Source organism: Hevea brasiliensis, chromosome 6 (assembly GCF_030052815.1).
Source record: "Hevea brasiliensis isolate MT/VB/25A 57/8 chromosome 6, ASM3005281v1, whole genome shotgun sequence".
Taxonomy (NCBI): domain Eukaryota; kingdom Viridiplantae; phylum Streptophyta; class Magnoliopsida; order Malpighiales; family Euphorbiaceae; genus Hevea; species Hevea brasiliensis.
This window is the reverse complement of record NC_079498.1, coordinates 2,949,199-2,961,506: the sequence shown is the minus strand read 5'-3', so window position 1 is coordinate 2,961,506 and position 12,308 is coordinate 2,949,199. Positions and strand designations below refer to the sequence as shown.

Sequence of the window (12,308 nt, the reverse complement as noted above, 5' to 3'; positions counted from 1 at the left end):
TTTGTAAAATTAAATTCTTTAATCCTTTTGTTAGATTTCTATTTAATAAAACATTAGTCAACTTGTTTTAACTTTGATTAGAGAGACTAAATAGTATGTACGGTTAAAATTATAGGGACTAAATAGTATAAATAATTAAAATTATAAAGATTAAAGAATTTAATTTTACAAAATATAGAAACTTTTTAATTGTGTTTTAAAAAATAAAAATTAAGTAATTAATTTTGATATAATATAGAGACTTCATAGTAATTTACTCTATTTTTATTATGTTTAGAACAATACTTTCTAAATATTAAAAAATAATTTAAAACTAAATTAAATTTATTTTAATTATAAAAATTTTAAAATAATAAAATAATTTTTTATGTTGTATTTTAAATAGCATCTAAAATAATTTTTTAAAGCGCATTTTAACTCAAAATCTAAATGCCAAGCATGAAGCATGACTTAACTCCTAATCCATTACATTCTCAAATCAACTTTCAATAATAATAATAATAATAATAATAATAATAATAATAATAATAATAAATATTATTATTATTATTATTATTATTATTATTATTATTATGCATTGAAAAGGAATAAAGGCTTGGCTAAAAATATTCATTGAAAAGGAATAAAGTCTTCGCTAAAATATTTTTTCTAGAAAATGTAATGTCCCTTCCATCCCACTGAATAGTATTGTATGCGTTGGCCCACTGGGCCTCATTATTTTGTCCCTTGGACCCTTTCTTTGAGGTCCAAAAGCGCACTATCTAGGTTAGAAGGCTTGGCACTTATATAGCCCATCACTTTCCTCTCCCTTTCCAATGTGGTACTCGGTTCATTCATGGCCCTTGCCTTGGACCTCAAGCAATGCCTAGCCCTTTATCGCAGCGTTCTCTACGTGATCACTGCCATCTTGAAGAGGCGGGTTGTTACAGGCCCACCATCTTTCGCCTTGTTCATCCTCGAACCATACTGTACTGAGGGAAGTCGACTCTGATACCATATGTAACGCTCCTTCCATCCCACTAGATAGTATTGTCCGTTTTGGCCCACTGGGCCTCATGGCTTTGTCCTTTGGACCCCTTCTTTGAGGCCCAAAAACGCCCTATCCAATTTAAAAGGCTTGCCACTTATATAGCCCATCACTTTCCCCTCCCTTTCCGATGTGGGACTCGGTTCATTTCTACCCCATGCCCTGGATCTCAAGCAATGCCTAGCCCTTTATCGTAGTGTTCTCTATGTGGCTACTGTCATCCTGAAGAGGCGGGTTGTTATAGGGTCAATACCTGTGCACCTTCTTACTCCCATGATACTTTGAATTTCCATTTTACTTTGTGTCATCACTAAGGCCCTTAGACCAACTCTTGTCCATCTTATGTAACTAGTCATGTAGAGCTCCATCCAAGTGCCAAGTGTACCCTACACCAAGAGCATGTGTGGTATCTGAGGATGGTATTACAGACATTGAGGTCATAGGACAAGTAAAGATTTCGAATAAGATGCCTATAATAGGTGTTACAGAAAAGCATCTCATAGGATACTATAGAATAAGGAACATAAGTCATGTCTTTGGGAAGCAGAGATTGTTGAAATAGAGGAATGGGGATTGAAATCACTAAGAGACACATTAAGGTGCAATGAAATAGAGGTAAGAGTCTCTCTAGGAAAGGATATGATGATAGCTAGGACACTACAGAAGAGTCAGAGAGCAGTAGAATGTGACCGATAGTATGCGAAGAGTTTGAAGAATAAAATGTTTTAACCATCTTTGCATAGCTGGAGGAGTAAACGTTTGCACCTACCCTAATAACCTTCTTTTTAATGTCCCTTGTTTAATTCGGGGATAAATTTTCTTTAAGGGGGGAAGAATGTAACAACATAAAATTTTTAATAAATATTTTCATTTATTAAGCTAATAATTTATTGATATTTTATTCATTATATTACAATTAATATTTTCACAATAATATTTTTTGTTAAATGAATATTATTTTACATGTATCATAATAATAATTATTATTATTATTAGTAAAAAAAAGAAAGAAAAGAATTAAAAAAATTTTCTAGCGATGAATCTAGACAACATGCTTGTCCAGATTCATTCCTAGCACCTCCTTCGGCCTCAGGCGACGTCGGTGAGCCACCAACCTGCCGGCAACACTACCTGACGTGGCGGTAGGAAGGGATGAGAGAGAAAGATACGCGTGCAGGTAGCAACTTCCAGGCGCGATTCCTGCTTCATCCGATTTTCGATCAAGGCGATTTAGGTGGCGTTAGAAAGCTCATTCTAAGAGTTTTCTTTTAATACTCATTTTGCAACATTTGGTGGTCGGATGAATGAAATATGAAGGAGAGAAATTTCGGGTTTTTCAAAGTTTTCGATCAGATCTAGGACGATCCGACCGTTGGATCGAAAATCCTAGACTACCGTTGGACTTAGGACAACGAAATCTTCGAGATGGGACCGGCCCCGCTTCAATCGGACACTATTCGAAAAAGGCAATCATCGGACGATCTAAATTGCTTGGTGAGATTTTTGGGCTTTTTCAATTCTCAAAAATTAAAAATAATTTTATGATAATTATTGACAGTTTTTTTAGCTTAATTTAGGTGTGATCGGATCAGTGATAGCTCCCTATCTCCGGGACTGAGTTTTTAACCCGGTCTGAGTGTCCGGTAGGCTGTCCCAGAAGGGAGTCGTGTTATTAGTCAATTCTAGTGTTTTAAGATTTCCAGAAGCGTTCCAGGTGTCACATTTGGCCTAGGTAAACCTGAACTCTAAGATGTTTATTTTTGCCTAATACTTGATTTAGAATAAAATTAATAAAATATTCATAGGTGATTAGAAAATTATGATTCTTGTTGCAATAGATTTATGAACTTGTTAAGGACCACGGGACAAAATTTTAGAATTTTTAGAGCTCATTTGAGTGATTTTTGTAGAATGTTAGTTTTAGGGACTAAAACGTAATTTTTCGATTTTGTGAGAATTGCCTGTTTCAGAGGGCCCAGGAGGGGCCATGTGATGTTGATGGGATATGGATGTGTTATTTGAACTCTTTTGCAGGTTGAGTAGGTCCTAGGTATAGGAGAAATTTTATCAGATTTTTGACATAAATTAGAGTATCTTTTGTCTCTTTAACGTCCTGTTTTGAGTTAGTACTTATGAAAATATAATATAATTATTTAGGTTATCAGGGTTAGCCGTCTTCCTTCACCCAACCACTACAGTAGTCACCAATTAATCAGTGAGTAGATATTAATTTTATTTATAATTTCAATATTATTATATATTCAAGGCATGCTCATGCATCTTATATAAATATATGTATGTAGCTAAATACTAGGCACGCTTTATGCTGCATTTTCTTATTTGCAAAAATGGATGTGGATGTCACCTTAGAGTAATTTAGAGCTGTATATGTGTGTCGGCGTACGTGTGGTATGGTGTAATAGATATGGGTAGGACGAGTAAATCGGCTTGAGCTAGTCTCGCATGGGACTTGGTCCTTTTTATTAAAGTCGGGGTGAGTACAGTTTAGAGTTGATCTTGCTGACCCCCACATTTAGATTATTAAGCGAAAGTTCGGTTCAAGTTGATCTCGCTGGCAAGCATTGGATTAAGAGAGCTGTATAGGGGATCAGCTCCCATACGTATACATATTTGATGTGATATATGAATGTGTGAGTGCTCTAAATTATTCTTTGTGCAAGTATTGTTTAAACTTGGCTGAATATGATTATTTATGTTGCATTTCATTCATAGGGATGCATTAGTATTAGATAGTTATAGAAATTGTGCTTAATAATAATTTTGCTTAATCAGTCGATTTGATCGATGGATCATAATCTCCATTGCAATTCAAGATTTAAGGTGTCGAGTTCAAATTAATTACGTGGGCTTGGCAAATCTTTGATTCATCATCTATCAATTAACAATCCAAAGGGAAAATTAAAAAACCTTTCTCAACCACATAAAGCTTCCCCACTTTTAATGGAAGCTGCTGGGCATGGACCATGTTTAAGTTGTTGCCCAGTCTGCACTTGTAATGTACCATTTTCAATAATGCATGCTATATAGGGACAATAATAGGTATAGCCAAAGATGTTTATGTACTAAAAATATCTATCTCACATCAGCTAGGGATTTTTTTGCATAATTGTATGTACTGCAAGAAAAGTAATAGTATATCAACTTTTTGCACTTTTGGCTCCTGCTTTTCTCCCAGCTGATTTAATTGTGTGTGGAGCCCCAAAACGCTTTTAGTCTAAATTCTCAGAGACAGGAATATCACTGAAAATTTGCATGTGAAAATGATCCATTTGGATCCCTTCAGTGAAACTTTTCAGTCCAGTCATGATTGGAGCATCTCCGACACCAAAAATATCAAAAAAAAGAAAAAAAAAATCCTAACCTTGTGAAGGAAAAAATTATCCATGCCCAGGTACTCTTTGATGGTTGTTTTCTGCATCTTCTAATGTGTAATGAATATTTTGTGCCTGAACTTACCTTGTTTTTGAGTTTACAAAGAAGAGAAACATCGTACTTGAATTTGGAATGTTACCCAAATTGAAAAATGGTTCAAAAGTTAACATTTTTTGGATTCCTATATACGGTCAGAGTATTTGAAATTGCTCAAACTGCTCCTGCCTATCGAAGAAACCGTCTAGAAGACACGCAGTCGGATGCTCCGGCCATTTTGGTCGACAGCATTCCCTTCCCACCTTTTGCTACTCTTCTTCCCATCTATTTTCTTCTTTTTTTAGTGTTTTTTTTTTCTTTCTTCCATGATTTTCTTTCTTTTTTTAGTTGTGTTTCTTTTGAATAATGTTAGATCTAATGTTTTCGTGTTTTTCTTGTGTGTTGTCTTCAGATCTAGGGTGAAGTATTAGTTTTATTTTGTTGAATCGATGTGCAACAAGTAAAACTTGTTTTGTAGAGGTTGATTTTCTTATACTGGACTGGTAGTGCGGCCCGTTCTTTTAGTGAAATTTGTGGTTCATACACTATGTTTGTCAGCCAATTCTTGGATTTTTAGGCCTAGCATATAAAATTCAAAGAGTTAGTCAGCCACTTTGAAGATTTGTATAAAATCAGTGAACTCTGTTATATTACTGTTGTGTTATGACAATCTGTACTTTTTTTTTCCTGGTCTTCAGGAAAGGGATCCTGTCTTTATATACTTTATTAAAAAATAATTATATAGCTAAAGTATTTTCAGGTCAATTTTCACACGGCAAGACTAGATCTCCTTAACTATGAATTATTGTAAATTATAAATGTAATTCGCAGGTTTAAATCTGAAATTTTCAGTTGTTATGCCTTTAATTACTAGCCATTGACGACTAGCAATTGACCAAGTAGCAGAACTAAACAGCCGTACCCTCCCAGTGCTATTTGCAAATTACTTTTTAATTAGTAGCTTTTAAGGTCTAAAATCGAACCTACTAAATAGCTTCGGGTTTTGTACCAATTCTAGCAAGTAGCCACCACATGGTTAGGTATTACATGGGAACACGGGCTGTTCTAATCTCTTATTAGATGCTAGTGCTCATCGTTCATGAAAAATCAAATAGAATGTCATAGTATGCAAGGTATGTATATAATTATACAATCACATAATATAAAAAAAGAGAAGAATAATAACATAAGATTTACATGTTTCGATCAAAAGATTTATGTTTATGGGTAAGACAAAAGAAAAAATTTTACTATGATAAAAAGAGTAAGATACAATCATTTAGAACTCTCAAACTCTAATTTTAGTATGTTTTCGAAATATTTCATAACTCCTTCACAAAAGACAGAATATTATAATATTTATACTGGTACATACCATGGAGTGTTGTCCCTGCATCTCTATAAATCTCAGGGTCACAGTGAAAAACTTTTGAATTGGATCACAATTCGAGTTCATAAAAACATATTCAAAACTCAAGGCACATAAATATAACATAGAATTTGATTCAAATCATCAAATTGTAGAATGTTGGTAGCTAGCCAGTCAACTATGGCCTTGGAAGAGTGAAATAGTTTAATACAAAGACACATCAATCTCATATCCACACAAATATTAGAAACTCTTGTGTGTTAGGACCATTGTGCTCTTGCATATGAATGAATTGTATATTTCAAGGTGGGGCGAGGAAAAGTTTGAGGTTAGGGCAAATGGTTGATTCATACTGATTATTATAAACTAATTTACTATGTCACTTATCTTTCATGTGGGGTAACATCATCATCATTAATAAGAATTGTTATCTCAACCACATAAATCTACTGGAGTCTTAGCTTAGTGATACAGGTGATACATTTTAGATGTAATATTATTTAGAATAAATGTATCATGATAATGGATAAGATTAGGAATGACTATATTTACTAAAAAAATGTATGTCGGCACATATTATAGATAAAATGAAAGGATCGTTTAAAATGCTTTGGTTATGTACAATACAGAGAATTAAATGCCTTAGTTTAAAAGTGTGATAAGTTAGTAGGAAAAGGAAAGACGTAAACTGTTATGAAAGGAAGTAGTATATCACAAGATTTACAAATTTTGAATGTTGAGGCGAACTTGATGTCTAACAAAGCTAAATGGTGAAAAAGAATCTATATAACTGACTCTAACTAGTTTGAAATTAAATCTTAATTGTTGTTATTGTATTATTAAGAATAAATCCAAATCAATAGAACTCTCAAAACATCCAACCTATGTGTTGGAATAAGGAGAGAAAGGAAACAATAGAGGCTAACAATTGAATTCTAAGTGTAAAAAAGATGGAGAGAAAATAAGATGTGAGTGAAAAGGGAAGTAAATTTGATTTACCATCAAATTTAAGAAAATGACTTCACATGGAGTGGTCTCCCATGATGTAAGAATATCCTTGTCAGTCAGTTGTCAATGACTCAATGAGAATTGTTGTTACGGAGTCATTACTCTCTCCTCAAAAGATGCACTTAATGGGGTGTGCAACACACCCCAGGAACCCCTCTTATTTGACCGATGTGGGATGAGTGTAACATTCTTCCCCACCCAAACTCGTGATGCCCTCGTCATGACTGGCTCACCCTGCCTACCTCGGTCTCGTTGAGAAGCTTGGCGTGAGGTCGGATCATTACGAGGTTAGCTCTAATACCACTTGTTACAAGGTAAAAACCATCTCCCCAAAAGATGCACCTAATGGGGTGTGCAGCACACCCACTTATATGCCCCAAGAACCCCTCTTATTTGACCGATGTGGGATGAGCGTAACATAATGCCTGGGAACCCTATAATCTTTATCTCTCGTCTCTCATAATGCCTTATAAATCAAGCTCAACCAAAACAAAATCCCATAAAAAAAACCCAACCAAATAAAGAAGACAATCCATGGCTAAATTTAGTAGCAGTCCTCGCGAAAAGATCAGTGGCATGAGAAAGCTCAATGCCGTAGTTAAAAAGCTGCAAAAGAGTCTTCGCTTGGGGAAGAGATCTAATTCCTGCAATAATGAATATGTTCCTGAAGATGTTGAAGAAGGACATTTTGCAGTGATAGCTATGGGCAACGAGGAAAGCAGAAGATTTGTTGTTCCATTGCGTTTCTTGACTCACCCTGCATTTGTGATCCTCCTGGAACAAGCTGCTGAAGAATTTGGTTTCAATCCTGAGGGTGTTCTTGCAATCCTCTGTCGTCCTTGTGAACTTGAGAGGATACTGGCCGAGGAATGCAGGTACTCAAGAGGATGGGCTATCTAGCACTGGAATTAATTAATTAATTTGAGTTTTATTAGTTAAATTTGCTGTTTTTTTTTTTTTGTCGTGGAAATTATGATAACAAAAAGATTTTTATTTTAAATGAACTAAATGCTAGGATTCTTGTGACGTTATATGTGTAATGCCACAAGAACAACACGATGCATTTATATCTTTTGTATAAATGGATTTTTTTTTTTAACATTTTTTTCCTTTTTCCTTTCCATTGGGAAATATCAAATGGAATTGGATGTTTGGTTCTGCATTATGTGTAGCTTTCTCCCGAAAGGGAAATTAATCAAGGAGTTGTTGGGATTAGAAAATTGTGGCATTGATATATTTTTATGTGTAGTTATCATCAGCTCGACTTTATACAAGTATGAGTTTATAACTGTTAGATCAATATTTATCTATATTTAGATTTCTACACTCATACACACTCAATTCAATTTTACATAAATTTCAATATAAATGTTTAATATAATAATTCTTAAATTTGTTTTAATATAACTTCAAACTTATATTACATGAACCTTTATATATTTACTGAAGAGAGAATATATCTACCAATTATGAAATGTGAAGTTATTAATGAAAATAATTATATCTCTTATTATGTAACACAAAATAACTATATCTCTTATTATATAACACATCAATATTTATTTGGTCCATAATCTCGTTAAATAATAAAATGATCGGACGACTTGCTTATTATTGTATCATCAATGCAAAAAAAGTTTTGAATAATTTAAACTATGTAGACTAATTTTGAATTTTGATTCAATTAACAATAATGGTTTTTATGTAAAAATTATTGTTTTTAAGGCATGTAAAAATTAAACTTAGGAAATGGAACCATTTCCTAACAGAAGTGACCATAATGACTTCATTTGCGATAAATTATTTGTATAAAAAAAATAATTAAATTTCATATAATTTATTTTCTTAAAAATAAATTTTTTTAATTAAAAAAAATTGAAACCTCTCATTCAAAATATTAGAATTTAGCAATTAGTCCTTGATTAAAATTACTGTGTTAAAGAATATATATATATATATATATATATATATATATATATACCACACCCAAATCGATTATTCCTTGATTAAAAGTACTACTTTTTGTTAAAAATGCAATTACTATAAATTCATTTTATAAAAAAATAGCATTTATTAAATTAAGAGTTATATCAAAATTTATATATTTATTTTTTTAATTATGTATATATTTTAATTTATTTTATATAAATTTTTAATAAAAATATTTAATTTAAAATTTTATTAAATTTAATTTTAGGATAATGTCTCAAAAAATCCTAAACTTTCATATTTTTTTTATAATTTTCCCCTAAACTTTTTTTTTGGACAAAAACACCATAATTTTTGAACTTCTATATAATTACATCCTATCATCTATTTCCGTTGTTAATTCTTATAGTGAAAATGTCTAAAAAAAATTCCCAAACTTTACCATTTTTTCTACAATTGTATCATAAATTATTTTTTTAACAAATATATCTTGAAATTTGAAATTCAATACAATTGAACCTCACTATTAATTGTCTCATTAAATGCCAATATAGTTTCTAGGTTAACACTTCTAATCCCCAAAGTAAAACTAATTAAACCTAAATTTACAATAAAATAAACCCTAATTAATGAATTAATAGGTCATATTTTAAGACTATCAAGGTGAGTCTGATTGAATTATAAGAGGAAATATTGATGAGGTGTAAGGTTGAGTCTTAATAAAGATAGAGTTGCATTGTGCAAAAGTGAGCATCACAGAGTTAATGTTTGTCGGGTTAATGAATGTAATAACCTGAATTAAAAAAAAATTATATATATATATAAATTTCATATTTTTATATATAATATTTTAATAATATTTTAATATTATCTAACTAATTTATAATTTTTGTAAAACCCCATATATATATATATATTCTTAATATTATTTCTAAACATATTTTATAAATTATTTAATAGTCTAATTTAATTGAAATAATTAGTTTTAAATATTAGTATTTAATCAATTAACAGGGTATAGTATTACATTATTTCTAACCTTAGTTCTAAGATTGATTTAATTATTATTATTATTATTATTATTATTATTATTATTATTATTATTATTATGGTTTAATTTTTCATATATAGTATTTTGGGACTTATTTGAAAAATATATAAAAGATCAAGGACTTATTTGCAATTTTTTTTCAGGAATAAATCTAGATAATATGTATGTCTATATTCATCCTAGCAATTTTTTTTTTTTACAAAAAAAAAAATGCTCTCTTCTCTCCCCCACCCCTTTTCTTTCCCTTCTCCATTTTTTCCTGCAACCTCCCACCATCGTTGCCGGCGAGGAGCTTCCCCCACCTTGGGTGACGTTGGCGACCAGTTTGCTGGCCAGAGCAACGCTGGTAGTGGAGCAAATGGAGGAATTTCCTCCTAAAATGTGCGTGCAGGTGGCCCAATTTCCAAGCGCGATTCTGACTTCATCCGACGTCCGATCGAGCGATTCAGGTGGTGTTGGAAAGTTTGTTCCGAAAACTTTCTTTTGATATTAATTTTGTAGCAAATGGAGGTCAGATAAGTGAGATATGAAGGAGAGAAATTTCGGATTTTTCAAGTTTTTTGGTCAGATCTAGGAATATCCGACCATTGGATCGAAAATTCAAAACCACCGTTGGACTCAGGGCAACAAAATCTTTGAGATGGGACCGGCCCCGCTCCAATCGGATACTGTTTGAAAAAGGTGATCATTGGATGGTTAAGATCGCTTGATGAGATTTTCGAATTTTTGATACCTGAAAATTTAAAATAATTATATGAAAATTTTTAATAATTTTTGGGCTTAATGTAGGTGTAATCGGATTGATAATAGCTCACTAGCGCTCAGGACAACGTTTTCGGCCAGACCTGACTGTCCGGTAGCCCGTCCCAAAACGTGGTTAATATTATAATCGATCCTAGCATTTTCAGATACCCCAACGCGTTCCAAGTATTGGAATCGGCATAGGTAAATTTGAACCCTAAGTTTCCTTAATTTTCTAGTATCGAGTTTAGAATAAAAATTCATAAAATATTTATGGGTGATTAGAAAATTATAATTCTTTTTGCAATAGCCTTATAATCTTATTAAGGACCGTGGGACAAAATTTTAAAATTTTTAAAACTCATTTAAGTAATTTTTGCAGAATATTAGTTTTAAGGATTAAAACAAAATTTTCTGATATTGTGAGTTTTGCTTGGTTTGGAGGGCCCAAAAGGGCTATGTGATGTTGATGGGATATGGATGTGGGAATTGTGATTAGAAGTATTATTTAAACTCTTTTACAGGTTGGGTAAGTCCTAAGTATAGGGAAAACTCTGTCGAATTTTTAGTATAAATTAGAGTGTCTTTTGTCTCTTTAAAGTCCTGTTTTGAGCTAGTACTAATGAAAATATAATACAATTGTTTAGGTGATCAGGGTCAGCCGTCTTCTTCCACCCAATCGCTACAGTAGTCACCGGTTAACTAGTGAGCAGATATTGATTTTATTTATAATTTTAATATTATTATATATTCAAGGCATGCTCATGCATCACTTATAAATATATGTACATAGTTAATTATTAGGCACGCCCTGTGTTGCATATGTAATTGATGACTTGCTGTATATGTTACTTTATAGTAATTTGGAGCTGTGTGCGTGAGTTTAGTGTGTCTGGCGTGTATAAGGATATGGGTAAGATGGGTAGACGAGGCTGGAGTTTGACTTGCTGGGACCTGATCCTTATTATGAATAAGTTAGGGTAGGCACGGCTCGAGTTGATCTTGCTAGCCCCTGCATTTGGATATTAAGAGAAAGTCCGGCTTTGAGTTAATCTCGCTGACAGAGGTTGGAACTAAGAGAGTTGTATAAGCGATCAGCTCCCATATATGTATGTATAAGTATGAATTTAACACACGGGTGTGTGAGTGCTCCAGATTGCCTTTGGTGTGATTATGATTTGACTTGTTTGAATTGTGTGAAGATGTTGCATTTCATTCTTAGGGATACACTAGACTTAGATAGTTATAAAAATTATATGTAAAATTAATATCTTACTCTATAAGTCAAACGCTCACTACTGTTCACCCTATTTTTTCATGCTACAGGAGAAATTCTTTTTCAGAATAACCTACTTTCTTCCTCGCAGGTTTGTTAGTAGTTATTTGCTTGTATTATTATTTTCCAAAATAATAATCTAGAATTTTGCATGTGTTAGCAATAATAATAATCTTGTCAGATGTTATGTAAATTTAAGTTTTTGTGTTTTTAATAAATGCAAAATTTTTATAATATTTAAATTGTTTGCAAATGGTAGTATCAGGGTTGAGCTGCGCTCTCCTAACTTTAGTATCTGATGGTTATCAGGTTGGTTTGGCCAGAATAAAAGTATAATATTTTAATTTTATTTTAATTGCATGTTGGGCATCAGATTTTGGTCCTGATTATGGATTTGGGGAGCAGTAAGGCTTATTATGAGTATCGGAGGCTTTATGTCAGTCCAGGTTCTAGTGCCAGTCTAGTCCGTGGGATCCGG

At 32.5% G+C, this 12,308-nt stretch overlaps 1 protein-coding gene across 1 annotated transcript; it reads left to right on the top strand.

Annotated features, from left to right (window-relative positions):
* Nucleotides 1–6,511: 6,511 nt before the first annotated feature.
* Nucleotides 6,512–7,733, top strand: LOC110672206 (protein SMALL AUXIN UP-REGULATED RNA 12-like). Its single transcript, XM_021834920.2, has one exon. It carries the CDS (start codon nucleotides 7,368–7,370, stop codon nucleotides 7,731–7,733), a length of 366 nt encoding a protein of 121 aa, XP_021690612.2. The 5' UTR covers nucleotides 6,512–7,367.
* The last annotated feature ends 4,575 nt before the right edge of the window (nucleotides 7,734–12,308 follow it).